This window comes from Aphelocoma coerulescens, chromosome 12 (genome assembly GCF_041296385.1).
Source record: "Aphelocoma coerulescens isolate FSJ_1873_10779 chromosome 12, UR_Acoe_1.0, whole genome shotgun sequence".
NCBI classification, from domain to species: Eukaryota; Metazoa; Chordata; class Aves; order Passeriformes; family Corvidae; genus Aphelocoma; species Aphelocoma coerulescens.
The window spans coordinates 10193571-10214333 of record NC_091026.1 but is presented as its reverse complement, the minus strand read 5'-3'; the positions used below and the strand labels follow the sequence as shown (position 1 = coordinate 10214333).

Genomic DNA, 20763 nt, shown 5'->3' with positions numbered 1-20763 from the left:
AAAACACTTAATGTAGAAACAATCTGTCAGTAAAAAAACTCGAACAGAAAGATAAATCATATAACAAAGATAGATGTTGAAGTCAGACAATCAGCTTTGTTAGGCTTTTTTTCCAGAACATATTGTGAGAGGGAAAAGTGACTTAGAAGCCCAAGTCAGGAATATTGAGCCAAGAATCATTTAAAAAAAAACACCTAAAGTGGATACCTGCCTACCAGCACTATAAATAACAATGCATGGGAGTCTGATTTTATATATAAATAGGTTTGAGATGAACAGAGTAACAGCAGTTGATCAAAACCCACAGCTTTGTAAGATTATGGTGTACCTGAGCAGACTAGAATAAATTAGCTAAAGTTCTCCAAAAAGTGCTTTAAGACTAGCACTGCAGAGTGCTGAATTCTTCTGGTACCATCTATCTTCCCCCTGTCAGATGCAGTGATTGTGTATGTGGGGCTACCACAGCTGCACCGGGAAAGCAAATGAGCTGGCCAAGGCAGGGGCTGTCCCTGTGCTGGAGCAGCACTGAATGTTCTGTCAATCCTGAACAAACACTAACGACAGCATTGACAGAGTGCCCTAAATGCACGTGTCCATTACAGGACAGGGATAAATACATGTTCCCTTCCCACTCAGGCTTTGTAATTGAAACAAGACAAGACAAAGTCAAGCCAGGACATAAAATGACAGCTTAAGAGGGCAAGCACTCGCTCACAGCAGCGCTGCTCTGCTCAGCTTTGGTCTGGTCTCTGAGGCCAAAGTAACTCCAGCCTTGTAACTGGGGGCTATTAAAACGGAAGAAAGTGTTTGGTGAGGCTGAGAGGAAGATTTCAGACCCCTGAGACACAGAGAAAGGCTGCAGGAAGTTATGTTTTCTGTACACAGAGAGCACAGGGTACACTCCGAGGAGAACATTACCACAAAAATGAGGTTGGCTGTGAATTTACAGCACGTCAAGTGGCGTCTTCTCCTAAGTACATGTTTAGTCTGTGCTGAAAATACACAGCTTTCAAATACCCCTCTTTCAGTGAATAAATTAGTGTTTCACACTTACCACAGAGAAAGAACATGCCCCAGGCACTTACAGGGAATAACCAAGGGGCTATATATTTACTCTGTAGTTTGCCTCCTACTATCTTGTTCATGACATTAGTGTTGGAAAGGTCTTTTGGGAAAGAAAAATAACAAGAAAAACAAGGACACATATAACACCATCACAAGCAAGCAAAGTACTTCTCTCCTCACTCTCTCTATGTGAAAACTTTCATCCCAAAATATTTCAGGATCCTCCCTCCACATCCCACTGCTAACATTCAAGGATGTCATACCCAGAAAACAGCCTCTGAGTTCCCTGCATTGTATAAGACAGGCAGAGAAGGGGAAAGAAGATTAGAGAGAACAAGAGGAGTAGGAGTGAGTATAAAAACAGTGTTATGGCAGCAAAGATACAGTGAGGGGGTTAGGAACTTATTATGAAAACTATTGAAGTTACAGCTGTTGAACATTACTGTCGTTCGGCTGACTAAATAAACATGCATATATTTACTAGGATAATAGACATAGATAGATAGATAGATATAGAGATATAGAGATTTAGACATACAGAGATAGAGAGAGATATATATAGGCCTGAGAAAGGCCAGCAAAGTACCTGACTGAGACTCACAGTACAGCCTGAGTAATAGTGGAAAGAGATTTCAACATTTAGAAGGGAAAAGAAGATGGAGTGGCTTTCCCTCATTATTATTAAGACTGTACAGCAGCCTTGTGGTAGGGATATGTTCTTCCAGAGCTGGGAACCTTAACCCTAACCCTGAATGTACTGTTAGTACCCAAATCCTTGGCTTTATTGCTGCAGGATATAGATACCCACTTACTCCCTTGCCTTCTCCAGCGGAGTCCCAGCCACCAGCCATGGGTGCTGTGAAACCCCGGGGAGTGCAATCCCCTGCAGCTGTAATTGATGTGTTTATGCTATTTATCTGCCGAGCTGTCTGCTGTGATTAATTGCCTGCAGGCATGTGCAGAGGGCTCCAAATGTTGTATTATTATATGGCTGTCATATTTCATACAGATGGATCTGCCTGACGAGGAGCCGGATCGATTAAGTAACAGAACGTTTCGGTACGACCCAGGCCAAGACAAATGGACGGAAAGAGCTCCAATGAAGTTCTCCAAGTACCGCTTCAGCACAGCCGTAGTCAACGGGGAGATTTATGTCTTGGGTAAGAGGAAACAGATTCTTAACAGATAGCACCATGACTTTTTCTTCTTTCCAGCAATTTGCCTTTGTGAAGTGAAATATCTCACCCTTTGTGATGTACTGTAGGACAAAGTACCTCGTACTAAATGGAGAGTATTTTTCAAAAGTTATTTGTTCCCCACATTATTTCTTCCTTCTGTCAATTATGTAGACTAAATTATGCAGATTAAATTATGCCATGTTTAGTGTTCTGGATTCGTGCAACAAAGATACTTCACTTTTTAAGATGCTTTTCTTTGGGGTATCAGTGTGTGCCATAAATAATGAATTTTTAAAGATGAGTAGAGAAGCCTTGTAAGCACCATTTCACAGGTGAGCACTGAAATGCTAAGGAACATATGCAGCACAGTGAAGGAAAGGCATAAGGATAAAGAAAATTTGGATTTCCCAAAAACAACATCATGAGTGTTTCCTGATAAAACTCAGTGAATTATTCTCTTCCACCTACCTCAACACTGCATTTTTAAAAAAATATAAATATTTCCTTTGGTCAATTTTCGGTTGAATCCTTTCAGTTTTTATTTCAAAACAATACTTTGACCAAAAGTTTTATAATTTGTGCAAATGAGTTCAATAACCTCCTACCTACCCCAAAATCTTTTGCCCCAAAATCTTATTGTACATAGATATATGACTGGAAAGTTCTTGGAGAAGTGGGAAAAAAGTTCATCCAGTCAATTAATCTACAGGTGGGCTGTGAGTGATTCATGCCCTTCCCTGCTCCTGTGGTCTCCCGGGCAGCTTTAGGCAGGAAGAAAGCAGCAATCACATCAGTACCTCAGGACATTTCAATCCCTTCTGCTTCAAACTACCCCTGCTTACAAGCTTATCAAAGTGAACGCGAAAATACAGTCTTATCAACTTAATACACCTCCTGTATCAGGGTGTTCTGGCTTTGTCTGGGTTGTTAAATACCAGGGATAAAGGAGAGTTTGTTCCTGCAACATAATACAGAGAGTGCTTTGCAGGGGGTGTATGCAGGACAGGTGTCTTTGAAGCAGAAGAGGAAAGTGGCTTTAATGCTGCATTTGTCTTCTTTTAGAACAATTTCTTTCTCTTAAGTGGGTTGAGAGAGGCTCATAGGCACAACCAGGAGGAAGGGTGAAAGAAGCCCACATGGAAAAGAGTTTTGCAAACAGAAAGCCGTGTCATTATTGTCAAAGGTTAGTGATAGAGAATGTCAGTGTGCTGTTAAATAATGAGAGTGTTGGCTGCCCAGGTTCAAAGGTGCTTTGAAAATGTGGAGACTTCATGCTTTGTAAAAGGTTAAATATATATAATTATTTATACTGACACTGATGCTCTAATGGGGCAGCAGAAGCAGCTGGAATAGCTGGGAAGAGAACAGCAGCACTCATGCGTTTCAGTAAGAAGTGCTCTGAGATCAAGACCTCGAAGGCTGTGATGACACAGGGAGTCAGGGAGCAAAAAAAAGGAGCTGCCTTGGGATGCATGTGATAAAACAAATTTGACAGTCCTCTTCACAGCAAGCCTGACACTGGCACAAGGAAAAGGAGTGGCTAATGGGGAAAAACTGCATCCATTTTCTTCCCTCAAAATCTCACAAAGCAAGAAGCATGTCTGAGTGATTACAGTAATGAAGTGTACAGATTGAACACAAAACACAGCCTTAAATCTGGAAAGTGCCTGTTTAAGTGGCATTGAGAAAAGTTCATGGTCTCACGGACCTTCAGAAGCATTTTGCTAATGTTAAAAAATAGAAAGCCTTGGTTTTGTAATGTGTAGCAGCCAGTGATGCAGTATTCAGGGAGCTGAACACTAACTTGAATTCTTTCTTACCTGCTGGCCAATACCAATAATTCTGTGTGTGTGTGAGAGAAAATCTTTGCTACAATCTGATCTGCACATGGTTGGTAACAGGGTTTTCCTCTGTCTCCACTACTTTGCTGGTTCACACATCTTCCCATGGCAGTCTTTATTTGAGCCCATTCCTAAGGGAACCAATGTACTTAATGCTGAGATTAACAGTTTGCTGCACTGGACCCTTCACTCCTGCCACAAAGTCTAACTAAACATTCATAAAGGCAGTGCTAGTTCTCAGTTTTGACAGTGTAAATCTGGGGTAATTTCACTGTAATGAGCACATAAAGTAGTGATGCAGACAGATGAGATTTCTTTCAAGCAAGTCTTGAAAACAAAGTCTTTAAATGAAGTAAGGTTGTCAGTTCTTTCCAGCTGGATCTCTGTCTTCCTGTACAATTTACACAGGTGTCAGCACATCGAGGGACTCTAGAGCATAAATGAAAAATCACTGCAGAGAAAGGTGATCCTCTCTAATGTCTGTGATGTATAAATGCAATTTCTATCATAAATACGAAGCAGAAAGAATCGATGGAATACTAGCTTTGAATAAGGTGCAGTAGCAGACTCTTTGATAGACAAGTCTAATTTTTGTTCTCATCCATGTAGGTGTAAATCTCTAGTAAGTAGCCTGCTGATGGCAGTTGTGTTGTGTCAGGCTCATTTTATTCTCACCCAGATCAGAACCTGATGCTTAGCCTTTGAAGTGTTAATTTCTGAAAAGTCCTATTGGCACAGCACAGAGTACATAGTCACTGTCCAAAAACCTTCCCAGCCTAATTGCCAGCTCCAGCATGTAAAACCCTAATGACTTAAAAAGAATTATTCTAGAGTCACACTGATGGAAGGAAAATGAGAAATAGATCAGTTTTTGGTCTGAGTAATAGCATTGTTCAAGAACCTGTACCGTGTGTCTTAATCAGCAGTCCTGCAATATAATTGTCTGTTTGTTGTGTAATGTTCCTAGAGAATCTCATGCTTACACCATACATAATCCTCATAAGTAAATGAACAGCATTTCCTAAGGCTCAAAATCCTTTCTCCTATTCATCTCTTTTCACTGGTCTCAGCTCTTTCTCTCCATATTTTCCCAGGAACATAACTATATTCGTTGGAAAGCCCAAGAAAGAGCAGTATTGTGTTCTTAATGACAGAGGCAATTGAGACACTTTTGGAAGAAAACCAGATGGGAGGGCTCTATTTAAGGTCATGCATTTTAATCTCTCACTTAAAAAAATATCCTTTCCAGCTACTTCTCTGAAAACTTATCACAGCCAACATACAAATTAGGAAAATTATCCAAACGAATGCATTCGAACGCCATATTCATTACTTATGTTAAAACACACTCAGTAGAACTACTGTCTCTGAAATACAGGTCACTGGTAAAAAAATGTTGTATCACCATGACAGCTTTAACCATGTGTTGCTTTTATGCTGTATAATTTCTGCTTTATAAATAATAACATATTGAAGGACTTAAATGAGAAATCCTATTAGGGAAGATTTAGGAGCCAAAGAATTTTTGTTTATCCTCCTCAGACTGGCATCCTACCTCTTACAGCTTGGGGATTTTTCCCCCCAGGTTCTTGCTGAAAGCTTCTTTTAAAAGTTTTAAACAGTTAACTGAGGTTCAATTAAATACTGAATGTCTTGATCATAAAATACTTATTTGAATATGTACTTTGGGGTCTCTCTGGAAAAGAAAGTGTGTGTAGGAGGAGCTGGAAGGAGACATTTTAGCTTTCATGCTTGAGTATTAACTGTGCATTTGAATAACACTTTCTTTTAAAATAAACATGTCTATTTATAAATATGCTTTGGACTTCTGACAAGTAGCAGATTATGGGTCTGATTCTGAGCTTTTATACCTGTGCAACAGCCTCCAAAGCACCCATGTGCAGGGAGGAACAAAAATAGGCAAAATAATTGGTCTGATAGATGAGATTGGAACTGCTTTCTACACACTTAAGAATTATCAAAGGGAATTAGAAAAGGCATTTCATGAGAAAAGAAGGACCTGCATCTGAAATATTGACCATGTTTAGGAAGAAAATCATCTGGTTTTTCAGCCCTGCTTCTAATCAATCTTTTGGCCTCATGTCTTATACGAGCTGCATTGCCTCATCTGCTGTGCTCTGGGTTAGCAAAGGCTGACAGTGCTCCTCAGTTTCATCTTTGGAAGTGCCTGCCAGAGCTGGTTTATGGCTCCCTCATTTCTCTGAGACACCAGCTATGCAGCCCTGCTTAGCAGACAGTGAGAGGGAAATGTAACTGCTGAGAGTCAGTTTGAGTGCTGGTAATGAACGGAAATGTTACATAAGAGATTAGCACTATTAAATCCATTGTGCATTCCAGAGATCAATTTAATAATGAATTACAGGAGACAAAGCTTGGATTTAATTTGCTTGTTGAAGAGTTACATTTTTTTTTTTTTCCCATTTCCCAGGTTCCTTTGATAAAAATTCAAAGAGGCATTAGTAAGAGTACACATTGCTTGGTATTGTGATCTGAGTTTTAGGATAAAGAATAACAGTGAGTACCCTGAGGGCACTAACAGATCTTGATCATCCTGAGCAGCATCACCTGGGGCCTCCACCCACCCCTTTTGCCCACAGGTCCAGGAGCATCTGTTAAATACAGGCATGAGGGGCCAGCTCCTTCCTTGCCTTTGCCTGACAGCTGCTGGTAGGACCTTCTGCAATTGCCTGTCTCAGCTTCTGTGGAGCTGTGCCCTCACGGTGAGCTCATGACCTGCCTCAACTTCCCTTTGGAAACAGCTCTGCTCTTGTTGTTCCCTGATACACTGCTCTGTCTGAGAGACAGCAGTGCATGTCTAATTTCAGACATCTGTTGGCAGGGGAACACTATGGTGTGAATCTAGTAGCCAGTCTCAATGGAGCACAGCCCTGCGTGGACCCCCAGCCACCTTGTAGGAGTTATTTTGTTCAACCATCCTGTTTGTGCAATGAGCAATCTAGACTTAACATCTGTGTGGTTTTCCTGGAGGAAAAGAAATTGTCCTTGTTGGACTTGGCTGCCTGGCAAATTTAATTCCATAAGAGCTCGGTGTGGATGTGGCTTAGAAGTGCAATTGCTCTGTGGCAGTGCCCGCTTTGTATCGGGGACACGGGTGAAGTCAGTGGGTGCTGGAATGTTCCCTGTTTCTTGGAACTCGACTGCATGTCAGGCTCACTCCTATAGAAATATTCAGAGATCCCTAAAGCAGTTTTTGCCTTTGCAACTGCTGAACCAATTATTGCCAGTGACTCTTTACCACTTCACCGTCATTTACACATTCCAAGTGCTGGAAGGCTGTGCTGTTATTAGGGCTGATGTGGCTCTAAATTGCATTTGCTCTTCTCAAATGAGCACGGGGTAAGGGAGAGGCAGCTGACCCCAGCCCAAGGTGGGTGCTTTGCTTTCAGCCAGCTACGAGCAGTGTGTGGGTAGAGCATGGCACAGAACTGTGCCTCATTGAAATGCTGAAGATGTGCTAATCACATCACCTGCCCTGCCTTCTTGCATCAAAGGCTTGTCTTCTTTATCCTGACTTCTTAATAAAGATCATGTATTTTATTTATATATTTATTTTACTAATGGAGCTTCATGTTAAATTTAAAGTCCATTAGAACCACTGCTTATAGAGTGCCCTTGAAAGTATATTTGATTGCAGACTCATCCAAGTGTGACATGGAAAGCTCTCAAGCATTAATGGGTTGGGGAACACAAAGGTGGCTTCACTGGAATTTTTTCGTCCTTCAGAGGCATCTGAAATATCTCCTAGGGAAAGTGCATGTTGTAAAAAGCCTAAAGTGTTGAAAGGGTGTGTTTGTAAGGGAAGGGAAGACTCAGTTCTGGGACTAAATCCTCTGCTGTGATCAATGTGATAATGACAGAAATGTTCAAAACTCCCAGTGAGAAATCCATCTTCCCTGCACAAAGGACACATAATTGGGCTTTGGGCAGAGAACTGAACCGGGTGGGATTGAATTTACCTGCTCTTCATGAGTGTGGCTTAATGAGGGACCCTCCCCACACCATGGGCATGGAAATAGGCATTGCTGCCCTTGGCACACCTGCTGGGACTCCCAGGAGGCTGTGACTGCAGCAGGTGTGTTTTACTGACCCCATCTATAGTTCTGGGTGGCTTAAGGCACAATCACAAGTACACCACACACTGCTGATGGATCACTTGGCACAAGAATATCCCTCAAATTACATAAACCCCTATGCCCTCTTTTCTGCATCCTGCCTTAGCTCCTTAAAAGTCACCTCCACTTTATGTAGGGGCTCCTGTAGGAGCAGAGCATGAGCTCCGTTCTTCTGCTGCTCTATCCAGAGAACCTGAGCTAAAGACAATCTTCATGGTCTTAACTTTAGTCCCCTACATCTCCACTTGCTTTCCTAATGGTTTCATAAATCTGAATGAAGAAGCCAGTGAGACAGGATGATCTGGACTTTTGAGTGATGGAGCAGACAGTGGCCAGAGCTGTCTGACACAGCAAGGGTTTTTTTCTGACAATTTGAAGTTTTGCCTGGTATATACACTGTGGATGATGAATAGCCTGTTTAATGTGAGATTCCTCCACTTGGGTGTAGATGTGAATTAATTTAAATTTGAGACTTTGTTGTTGTTGCTGATTTTTTTATTTGGTTCTTTGGAAAGAGTCTGGAGACATCCATTTCCATAGAGGAAGAAATATATTTTCTCACAGGAGTAATTCTCAACTACTGCATCTGGGAACACTGCAAAGCAGTGCTCAGAGAGTCTGATATCCTCAGTTCCTTTCTTTGTGACATTGCAGTGTTAGCATTGCTTTAGGAGAGGAGGTTGAAGTTCGTGATTTCTTGTTTTCCAGAATGCTCTTTTTCTAAGCTTGAAAATTAAATTTTACTCCCCTCTGATTTTTTCCTTTTTCCTGTCTATTTGTTGAGAACTTATTTTTGTTCTTGTAAATTGAATATGAAATTGGATTTAGCTGGAATATCTGTGCAGGGCTTAAATAAAATAGAGATATTTCTGTACCTTCAGGACTGTCTCTGATAAAGACAGGATTAAAGGAGGTTAAATATAAGTTGCTTAAACCACCCCATGAAGGTTTCATAAATGCTTGAAAACATGTAGCAGCTCTGGCATTTTTGAGAAGAAGCACCAATAGAAAAGCTACTTTTCTAATAACTATACAGGAAAAATGTTTGGTGGTGGATCCCCTGGACTGGCAACTGAATGTCTTCACTGACAGGTAATGGTTGTGAGGTTTTTTTGCAAAAAGTCACTGACTGCTGTGTCAGTTTTGTACCTGATTATCTGTGTTCTTTCTGAAGTTACCTGTCCCACAGTTACTCTATTTAGAAAATTACAATAAAAACACAGTAAGAAATAAACAGCTATTATGCTTCTAGAAAAGTTCAGGGCCATTTTGTTCACCTCCCCTTCCCTGCTTGAAATAATAAGGCAATCAGCAAAGTTATTGGTTTCTGACACGCTGCATGCATTCCCTAACTGGTACCATTTATTCCTCTGATTGAACAAGGACCTTTTTCATTTTTCAGATGAAGACTTTTCTTTTGGGTGAGTGCATGTTCTTCAGTAACACCTGGGCTAATTTAAGAGTATCTAGCTTGATAACCAGCAGCCATCTGTCTTTGGCACCACAAAGCTGTATTTTGAAAGGGTCAATTTAGTCAGTGGGGAGTTTTAATATTATTGATTCCCAGTTAAAACTGCCTTGAGAATCTCTCTCTGCGTTACACTGCAGTCTGTGGAGTGTACATAAACTGGTGGCAAATTGTCTTGCATGCTGTACTCTGTGAATCTGCCAATGGAAGCTGTACAATAAGAAACCCTATGAGATAAGCAATTAATTAAATAGCCTAATCAGTTAAAAAATGTTATTAGCTCTTAAAGCCTTTCTAGATAAATTTAGGGGAATATTGTCCTGTCCTAAGAGTGGCACCTCTTTAATGAGGCATTAAGGAGTAGTGGAAAAGACTGCATAGGAGAGGGTAATGCTTCTGGCATAAAGAACAATACAATAAGTAAATGTCTGAATTCTGAAATACCCCAAGGAATAGCTCAGTGAGACTCCATCATGAGAAGGGCTCAGCAGGGTGATGCTTCCCTTTTTGGCATGGAAATGATTAGCAAAATTCCATGACCACAGTTAATCCCTGTACCAGCTCTCTTAGGTGAATCAAGCCTCAGAGGAGGAGCCCATTAGAGCAAATTCTGCTTTAGTTGAGGGTGTTAAGGTAATACTGAACACATTTGGATGCCAGCCTGGTGTAAGCACACACTAAGGGGTATCTAGTACAAACTGCAAGGACCTTGCTGGTGGTCCTATTGAGGCAAGTCAAGATTTGCTGTGCTGGAAAGGGAGCTGAAAACCAAACTCAGTGAAGGTTTTCAAATTCAAATACTGAACGAAATAAAATGCTGTTAATTTCAGCCAGAGGAAAACTTCCGGCTGATGATAATGGACACTGAATTTTATTCTAAATTTTCTGCTCTGATGCAAGTTTAACTGATTTTATCTTTGCCTGACTCTAAAATACAGATCAGGAATACAGTGCTAGCAAACCTGGAGCATTGTGGTCCCCATTTATAGGTAGCTGCCTCTTGCAAACACTTTTGGAGAATGCACAAAAGACATAAAAAATAACACTGTCCATTTTAAGAGGTAGATGAAAAATCATATGCAAGTAGAACTTGGAGCACTAGGGGCTCATTTCTCTGACAGACCAGCTTAACAGCACTAGGGGCAATATATTTTAAAAGCAGCTGAACCAGCACAGGTTGCACTTGCAGTCCTTTCCCTTTGCATATGCAAGGACATAATTACATGCTTACAATGCATTTTGGATTTGCACAATTGAGCAGCCCTACACGTGTATCTGGAATGCTAGCCTTCATGTGGAAATGGCTTGCCTACTGCAGTCATTTTATGTTTAAAAGTGGTCACAAACACACACAAGCACAAAAGAACGCCATCAGTGCTCATTACAGGGTATTGTGTCCATTGGCAGATGGAAAACCTGCACGGGGACGTCAGCATATTAATTCCCGAGAACCAAAGGCTGTGCATTCAAAACGTGGATTTGATCACTGGAAGGGATTTGGAAAGGCAGTGTTTGCACAGCACTATCAGGGTACAGTGTTTCCAGTGTGCATGGGGATCTCAGGTGTATCTGCAGCCCGTCCCAGCAGATCTGCTTCAATCCTGCACACTGACTTCAAGCACCCTAATTAACCATTCAACAGTAGGGCTTGTTGCTAGTCACTCAGCTGGCACTCCCGTGTGTTGCATGAGTTTGTTCCTGGAAGTTCATTTGCCTTAGGAAATAGGTGTAATTTGCCTTAAGAGATAGGTGTAATATTTTTCTTTTATTGTAGAAAACCAACAAATGCAAATGATTGTTGGTTAACTTGTGTGAGGGTCAAATCCACCAGCGGTATTTGAAAAATAGGTTTTGATCCATTGCAATTTGTCCAGCAAATAGAACAAATAATTCTGACAGCTTCTACCATATGGGAAGAAAACAAAACAAAATACCTTTGTGTTTTGGAGACATTCTGCTTGTCCTTCCTTTGATACGAGACTTCAGAAAGGATCTTGCTTTGGTGTCTGTGGATAACGTGCTGTAGCTTCTGTTTTGTGTTCTCTCACAAACTTCTGAAGCTGCAAAGAGGAAAGAGTGGGAGATGAGAAGATGCAAACAGAAAAAGCAGCCAGCAATGTATTTTTCAGCAGAGCATGAGACTGCTACATTTGACCTACGTATCTTTTGCAGGAGGAATTGGGTGCCTTGGTTATGACAGAGGACAGACACGGAAATGTCTTGATGCAGTGGAGATTTATAACCCTGATGGAGACTTTTGGAGGGATGGACCCCCTATGCCTTCTCCCCTCCTCTCCTTACGGACAAACTCTACCAGCGCAGGCTCTGTGGAAGGGAAGCTCTACCTCTGTGGAGGATTTCATGGAGCAGGTACTAAAATGAGTCCGACATTCTCTGTGTAGTTAAAATCACTGGACACAGACTGACCCAATGAGTGATCAACCCTGTCAGGTGGCACTGGCATGCCCTGGAAACACAGACCTGATTCTGCTCTTTGGACTGCCAGCTCCTAATGTCAATATGAATTGTGTTCTGTTTGACCTTTGCTTTTTTCCTTAACAAAACATGAAACTTTAAGGATTTTTCTGATCTGTGCTAAATCTGTCCAAATCTAAAAGCAGAATTATTCTGGATTTACATTTAGAGTTACAGAAATCAGTAGCTTAGTGTTTTATGGACATAAGAGAACTTGGGCATATTTGTTGAAGAATAAGGCCCTGTCCATCAGACTTTAGCCATGTTATCTCGCTCTGCCTATTTACTTACATGCTTTTTGCAATCAGTGTTGAAAAGCTTGTGTACTTAATGAGTATCCTGGCTAGGGAACTGAGATACAAAGAGACTAAAGTTCCCGATCTGGTGATTTTAAATAATCCTAGCTCCATGGGCACCTTTCTTCCTTTAAGTCTTCTTCCTTCCAATTTTGCTTAGCTCTGTCTAGATCTCCAGTGCATATAACCTATATTTTTTTCATTATAAATGCATAGGATTGCAAAACAAGTACACTTAAAATGATTCTGCTACAGCTGCTATCCCAAATTCCTTTCTAGGAGAAAGCAATAGCACAGATAGCAATAGCAGTAACCCACTGCTAATAAATGCCATGTCAGCCTCACTGCTGACCAGGAATGGTCACATACTATCACTGGGAGATATGTCCTTGTCATTACACTTTTACTTGTATAACAATGTCTAAACTTAAAGCTGCTGTTATTTTAGAATGATGATTTTCATCAGCTAGTTCACAACTTGCCTTCTGCCTTCACTTGCTACTGCTTGAGGAAACTGCTTCTTGAAAACAATTGTTTGGCAGCTCTCTAGCAGGCATGCTCTCATGTCGTCTCTGATGGAAGTTTTGTGATGTCAGACCAATTATGCTTATGACAAATCACTGTGTTTCCATAGCAAACCTGTGCCATCCTAGCTGTCTCTCTCTCAGCAATATTATAAAAGAGCCTAAAGTTAGTGGGTAAAAATTTCAAAAGGCTAATCACGGGAAGTTGTTGAGTCACCATCCCTGGAGGGATGCAAAAGACGTGTGGATGTGGAACTTGGGTACATGGTTTAGAGGTGGGCTTGGCAGTGCTCGGTTAATGGTTGGACTGGATGATCTTAAAGGTCTTTTCCACCCGAAACAATGTGATGACTGTGATCATTAGCACTGACAAATGAAGCAATTTTGTTCAAGATGACTAACAGATTGAGATTTTCTGACTAGGGTAGCTTCAGAGCCATAAAAAACCTTTCTGTACAATACCACCACATTCTGTCACTGAGTCATGTATAAAGAGTGGTTGTTCTGGGAGAGGTTGAAAGTCCTCCTGTGGATTTCAAAAAGGCCATCTTTTGTATATTTGTATAATACCAGCTCGATGGGGTCCTGATTCCTCCCTCTACCATTACAATCTATATAATTATGTATAGAACTCCTCTGCACTAATAGTGTTATTTAGATTGGAAAACAAGAAATCAAAGTTAGAAAATGCCAGTTTTGCAGTTACCTGTGCGAGCTGAATCCTGACCCCCTACATGTGCATTCTGTGTACCAGTAGAGAAGTAGTGTGTGGTTGTGTTGTTAGACATTGCTATGGTGTCTATTAACGAGGGAGCCAAAATAAGAGTGTCACTGTCAAACCAAATGTAACCACATATTTAAGGAGTTGAGAGGAACCTGTGCCTTAAAGTCAGGCTTCTTAATCTGTCTTTCAAGTTACTACAGGAAAAGGGCTTTCTAAATGGTCGCAACAAGAACAGCTTCTAGCTACCTTGGTCAAGACAAGGATGGGTGGAGGCCATAAGCTGAACCTGAAGAGGTCACCAAGCTGGCTTCTCTCCCTGGCCACACACTCTCTTTGGGCTGGAAAGGGCTCTTGCCTGATGTACTCTTTGGGGATGAACGGTGGAGTGAGAGAGGGTTATTACTGTCACATGTGAGCTTGGAGAGGGCGACTTGACTCTACATTTCACAATTAGAGCTGCTCAGCAGCTTCAAGGTACAGAACAGCATGTGCTGCTGCTGCTTTGGTAGCAGATAGGGTTATTTTAGAATGTGTTTGTTTGGTTTTAGTCTTTCGGGCTTCTTGGCATGTCACTTTGGTTTTTGTGAGGGATGTGACTGAAAGAGGATATTCCAATTTTACAAACATTGTAATTTAGTTTCAGCCAAGTGGAGTTCTTGGAACAAGCTGGAAGCACAGCTGTAGTCTTTGGGTTTTCTGCCTGCTGAAACGCCAAAGGGCTGCTGTGAACATTCAAGAATAAGCACAGCAGAGAAAGAAAAAAAAGAAGCCAAAATCATTGCTGCAATGCAAAGTCTAAGCCTATGGGACTGAAACTAACCCCCTCTATAGTACAGATCTGTCCCAAACTCTTCAGCCTTCACTTGCCTTTGCATTTGCTCAAATGATCCACTCTTGATCCAGCAGGAAGTTGACCTAGTAAAGACATTGTTGCATGTTATTTTTTTTACTGGTACGTGTCATGCTCTATATGCCTTCCTGCGTGCCTATAGACCTAAATGGATCATTAGAGCCCAGAGATGCTGCAGCCAAAGCTGAAAAGCAGCTGTTAACTGCTTAAAGGGCCCTAAATTTGGATGAAAGGGTGAGTACTGCTCAGCTACCATCTCTTCTGAGTCCCATATGACAATTGAAGCTTTGTGATGCCAGGATTCCCATTCCATATGTATTGCCTGTCACAAGTCCTTGTCTGCCTGAAGGCAGAACAAGTGCTGCAGCCCTAACATCATCCCCAGGAGCAGAGGAAAAAAAACTGCAGCTACTCCAGAGGGAAGTCAGCTCGGCCGGCTGACAGTAGCAATAGGAGTCCTTCTAAAAGATGAGTGAACTCCAAAGTGTGTTCAAGCTTCCTCTGAACCGCAAGGAATATTTTTCAATGTTGAGGTAGGTTGGTAAAGCTCGTAAGGCTTCCCCTGTTGAGGTTAGAAGTTTGTTCAAAGCATGGCCACAGAAGAGGAAAGGGGATTAATTCAGCTGAATCTTAGACACTTCTCTGCAGTGCCTACACTAAGACCTTGGTAACCCCAGGCTCCCTGCAGCAGATGGAGAACCTCAGACACTTCAGAGGGAGATTCAGATCCCTGGTGCTTTATATCTGCTCTGAAAGAGCAGAAAGAAATTCAGAAGCCTGAGGAGCTCTCCTGTCTCGTAAAGCTTCATGTTTTAATCAGGGTGTAAGGACTCTAACTTGGCTTACCTAGGGCAAACACATCAGAAACTTGGTGTCTATGGTTTGATGGTGCAAACACCTGAGAGACCTCTGTATTGTATCACTAGCTGATGAATGCTGCATATTCCTACAGTCCTAAGTACCCAAAAAACCCACTTCTTGTTTTGAATCTGTTTCCTCCTTAGCAAGACTTGCAAAACTTCATCTGTTGGCCAGTAGTTTATACAAATTAGCTCATTTTCTACTAAAACTATTGTGGTAAACAGGAGGCATTAATCTGCTTGTCTCAGCTCCAGCTCCAGCCTTGTGTCGTGAATGCTGTCATTTTCCAACACTGTTTTAGCATTCCTCAAGATAATCAGACATATTTTAAGTGGGTTTTTTCCATTAGTTTAGAGTTCTGCACGGAGTGAAAACATTACCCCTAGTATGAATACTCAGCAGGGCTCAGTGTGCAACAGCCAGCCAGATTTCTGCTAAAATACTGCCACATGTCCTGCTGTAACTGCAGATTTTAAACCAGCCTTTGCAGCCTGACTGTACAGTATTCTTGCTGACATGTTTTATTTCCTTTGCATTGAACTAAAGCCTGTCACTTGCACAGGCTGACAGCTACTGACATCAGCCTGTGCCCAGCAGAACCAGCCTCATTAGCGTGGCTCCCTGATGATGGGGGGAAGTAGTTCTTCAGGTATGCAGGATTACACCCTTTTAAAATGCCTGCCAGATCAGGTTCCCTTTCTTTTTGACTGCTTCTGAGCATTATAAACACCTTTTCTCTGGTGAAAGTAATGAAAGCAAGGGTATGTGCCTGTGTTGCTGGGACCATGTCATCTGCTGTCACTGTCCCTTGCAGCCTGTGTCTGGGGGCTGGAGATTGTAGCTTTAGTTTCAGGCTATAGATGTTGGTCCAGCTTCCTGTTTCATAGATTTGAACTTTTTTTTTAACTCAAAGCATCCTGGCTGTATCAGCAGGACCTGGGCCTGACTGTCCCCCCGTACTGGGCACTGATGATGCCACAGCTCAAATCCTGGGTTCAGTTTTGGGCCCCTCACTCCACAAAAGACACTGAGGTGCTGGAGTGTGTCCAGAGAAGGGCAGCAGAGCTGGGGAAGGGGCTGGAGCACAAGTCTCCTTGGGAGCAGCTGGGGGTGTTTAGCCTGGAGAAAAGGAGGCTCAGGGGGGACCTTATGGCTCTACAACACCTGAAAGGAGATTGTAGCCAGGTGAGGGTTGGGCTCTTCTCCCAGGTAACAAGTAACAGCACAAGAGGAAACAGCCTTATGTTGGACCTGGGAAGGTTTAGATTGGATATTAAGGAAAATTTCTTCACCAAAAGCATTGTCAAACACTGGAACGGGTGGTCTAGGTCAGTGGTGGAATCTCCATTCCTGGAAGTGCTTAAAAGCCACGCAGTTGTGGCACTGAGGAACATGGATTTAGTGGTAGCTCGGCAGTGCTGGGTTAATGGTTGGACTTGGTGATCTTAGAGGGATTTTCCAATGATTCTATGCTATTAATTAAAATGCCATCTTTGCTGTGATACTGTCACCCATGTGACATCAACTGATGTGCAAAGTACAGGTACAACCACCTCAATGCAAATTATGAAATATTTAACCAATCTGCTCTTAGCAGCACGTATCCCCTAAAAGGTCTTATAATTTCATCAAATAATGGGGCTTGATGTGGACTGTCTTTCTTTGAACTGGCAGTTTTGCCATCTCCCTCCTATGCAGCTTAGAGCAGAGGAGGTGAATGTACTGCTTCCCTACCATGTATGTTGAAAATTTCTGTAATGTGTTTAGCCTCGTGTGGGACCAGAGCTGCTTAATCCAGTTTTGTTATTTACTTACTGATGTCAAGTAGAAATTAATTTTTCGTTTAAATAGTGTTACAGCCAGAGGAAGGGAAAAGGGAAGAAATATCTATGAACTGGACATGCCAGAATATAAATTAGTTTGTTCTTGCAACTGTTACCCAGGATAGGTGACAGTGATACAGGGTCCTATTACTTGTGTTAATTTTGATTGTTAAAAAACAAGAAAAAAACTTACCATGGTTTAATTTTCTAGTCTATTCTTCCTCATTTACATAAACTGCAATTCATGCATTGGAGTAGAAGCAGCTCTGCTTGCAGCAGTGCAGAACTGTGCAGTAATTACTGTATTCCAGCTGAGAAAATGTTTTTATCTCCACACTGCCCACTCCTAACAGTGGACTAGCTTAATAGTTATTTATTTTGACTAATCTCCCATAAAAGTTGCTCCCCTTAGTCTCCTCCATTATGTGATTTAGATGGAGAATCATTCTAGTGCTTGTTTTTTATTATAGTGGTTATGGAACATTACCGGAATTAAATATAGACATATTAAGGAGTCTGGCACAGTAAATACTGCACTTGTGAAGCTTGGGGGTTGAGAGATTGGAACAAAACCTGTTTCTCCAGCACCTTCCCATGTTCCCAGCTAAATAAAGCAGAGGTTCAAACCCCGGGCTGCTTATCTGCAGCACTGTTTGTTTCCCTCTGTTAAAATTTACTGGGCACAGATGAATAATTAAAGTTCTCCTGCCCACAGTTGCTGACATTTGAATAAATATTCCCACCAATGGAAGGGGTTCGGGGCCTCTGCATTTTGCTCAACACAGGACTCTGCCCAGGGCTGCAGGCACTGCCATGGCTCTGCAGCCCTCGAGCTGTGTCCACCCCAAAAAATGCTGCTTGACCTTTCACCAAATTCTCCCTCAGCACCAGCGTGAGCTGCTGGCACTGGGAGAGACCTCTGCAAATGCTGCCTGCCCAGGGAGGGCTGCCCCTCTACCCTGCTCATTAGCTGGGAATGTGCTGCCATAAACGAGGCCAAATCAGGTCAGGGGAATTTCTGGGCAACAGCACCTGCTCATTTCACATCTAAATTTGACTTACTCTCTGGAAGCATGGTATTAGCAAGTCAGGCCTGCTTCTTACTAAGCCTCATTTATTGTTTATAAAGAGTTAATGAATGATTAATAGATATTTTAATGCATTTTAATTAATTGCTGAAGAGGTCAATAGGTCATTTAGAAATGTGGCTTGTAACCATGTATGACATCTTCTATTGTGTTCATAACTGCCTGTCATGCATACAGTCTAAACATGTTTTATATCCTCTATAAATAATGTATGAACCTATTGTAAGGCATTTAGAAACACTATTTCAGGATGGGCTGAGCCCGGTAGTTCTCACTCTGATTTGCAGTTTTTACTCCTATGAGCTCACATTGCATTGACTTGGAGAGCACTGAGCCTGCTGCCTCTGGAACCTGTGATCCTGCTATCACCTGCTTGTAACGTTTTGCCTGAAGCAGGCCTTGGCCATGAAGAACAGGCAAAATCTGGAAAGATGTTAAAAGCTTAAGTAGCTGGATCAAGCCCAAGGCTAACAGTTAAAGCAACTGAATTAGAAGTTCCCTTCTGTGAACTAGCCCATTCTTCTACATTTTTTTTTAGTTTTAGTATACACTGATTTGTAAGTGAATGGGTGGATCATGGAACGATGGTCCTGAAGAATTAAACAGCATATCAGGAGGAGAGAGGACCTGTCTATGAGAATGAGTATCTTACCTTACTCCATGCAGGTGCTCTGGAAACAGTAAGCTGCCACAGTGGTAAATTCAAGCCCCAAGCTTCCTCCCAGCTTTGGCTGTGTCTGGTGGGATACACTGCCTTGGTGCTTCACATGATGAAGGCTGGCCAGCATGTTAAACAGCCAAGCAAAGTTCCCTCTCCTGTGTATTCTCTGCCTGCTTCTGCCCACAGGCACAGATGATGGATGTCCCTGACCCCAGGAGCTGCTGGCTGTGTCACGCTAGTGAGTGAGGCTGGTGGAGTTAGGGGGCAGCTCACACACACAAATGGGATTGAAGGCCACAGACTTGATGAACTTACTATTTTTCCTACTGCAAATGAGGAGCCAGGACATCTGGTGGTAATGATCTAAATGCACTTCTATCCCATTGCAACACAAACATGAATTCCCAGGTCACCTAACTCTGCCTCATGTAATTATGAAAGCAGCTATTAGTGGCGAGGAAGATAAGCAGCAGAGGCTAGTCCCATATGTTTGATAATGGCATGAAAAAACAGGTACAAACCAGCAGTGGAGGCTGAACTGCTCCAAGGCAGCTCTGGGTGGCTGTTTAGTGTCAAGAACTGGGGAAAGAAGTGAAAGAAACAGCTGAGTAAATATTTCAAGGACTGTTGAATTGGCAAGCACCTTGTGATATTCAAGTGTTTTTTTCCAGGGCAAGAGCAGAGCAGGCAGCAGTTTAACTGTCACAGGTTTGGTGTCTTTTAATTATTTATATAAATTGGTTTATGGCAAAAGAACACGGAGCTTATTAGGAACCTTCAGACTGGGAAGGAAAAGATGTTGTGTCAACCTGAGAACCAACATCAGGAGGAGCTCAGGCAGGTGGCCTGTGTGAAGATGTCCCAGGGCACAGAGCTCCAGGACAGATGTGACACTGAGACTTCCCCCAGCACACAGGGTGGCCCTGCTCTGGATAAAGTTGCTGAGGTGCTGCTGGCCATCTAACAGTGTGTCAGTGTAGCTCTGTCACTGCTAGAAGGCAGGTGAGCTTGTCCCAAAATCCTTTGAATATCTTTGCCCTGCACTGATGCAGAGGCATCATGACTTCTGACTTGGCACATGCTCTCAATGTCTCCACAACTCTGCCTCCTCATTCCTAGGCTGGAGCAAACATCCCAGCTGATGTCAATGGGCTTCTGGAAGAAACAATGAAATACCGACCCCATTTCAGCAAACCTGCCATAGATTTAACTCCAGTGAATGGAAATACAAAATGAATTGGGTTTTTTTTTAGTTTAATCCTCTGGACACTGAGCAGGCTACAGCAGAGTGAATTTATTTATCTTGGCTTACAAACATAATAGCTGCATAGTTAATAGTCCTGGATGAACTATGGATTTTCTACCTGCTAAGCATATTGCTTAATTCTTCTACATCTGCCTCCCTTTAGCCCTCCCAACTCAAAACCTAATAATTGTACCTGAATTTTCAGTTACAAATGAGAAAGAAAGGTCAAAAAAAAGACCAAAAGTGATAATAAATATTATTGTCATATGGAAAGTTGTTCCTTTCTTCCCAGCCTCCAAATCAGAAATGGAATGTGGGGGAAAAAAAAAAAAAAAAAAAAAACAAACCAAAAAAAAACCAGAAAAGAAAACAGATGAAAAAGCAGATCAAATATTTATGTTGCCTGCAGTCATACTGGGGGTCTTTCCAAGAATCGTTCATCCTGATTTATTTTCAATCCTGATTCAAATGGCATGAGAAAACTTATGGCATAAAATGAAGTCTGGCCA

The 20763-nt window shown here is 42.0% G+C and overlaps 2 protein-coding genes across 9 annotated transcripts in view; one reads left to right on the top strand and one right to left on the bottom strand.

The window, feature by feature from the left end:
* MGLL (monoglyceride lipase) overlaps window positions 1-19186 on the bottom strand; it is a 107475-nt gene extending 88289 nt beyond the window's left edge. The window contains exons 1-2 of one of the 4 annotated variants that reach the window (XM_069028046.1): window positions 19000-19186; window positions 11641-11766 (exon numbers count right to left, since the gene is read on the bottom strand). In XM_069028046.1, the coding sequence (XP_068884147.1) occupies window positions 11641-11659 (19 nt within the window). In that variant the 5' untranslated portion in view covers window positions 11660-11766; window positions 19000-19186. Of the gene's footprint in view, window positions 1-11640; window positions 11767-11865; window positions 11948-12051; window positions 13485-14592; window positions 14615-18999 lie in introns of those variants that run through there. The other 3 variants (XM_069028048.1, XM_069028047.1, XM_069028045.1) reach the window with 3 other exon arrangements.
* The window catches only part of KBTBD12 (kelch repeat and BTB domain containing 12), a 40030-nt gene that overhangs the window by 11861 nt on the left and 7406 nt on the right, over window positions 1-20763 (top strand). The window contains exons 4-6 of one of the 5 annotated variants that reach the window (XM_069028043.1): window positions 2075-2225; window positions 11879-12076; window positions 19195-20472. In XM_069028043.1, the coding sequence (XP_068884144.1) occupies window positions 2075-2225; window positions 11879-12076; window positions 19195-19217 (372 nt within the window). In that variant the 3' untranslated portion in view covers window positions 19218-20472. Of the gene's footprint in view, window positions 1-2074; window positions 2226-6546; window positions 6826-6944; window positions 9229-11878; window positions 12077-18634; window positions 18983-19194; window positions 20473-20763 lie in introns of those variants that run through there. The other 4 variants (XM_069028042.1, XM_069028040.1, XR_011154723.1 and 1 more) reach the window with 4 other exon arrangements.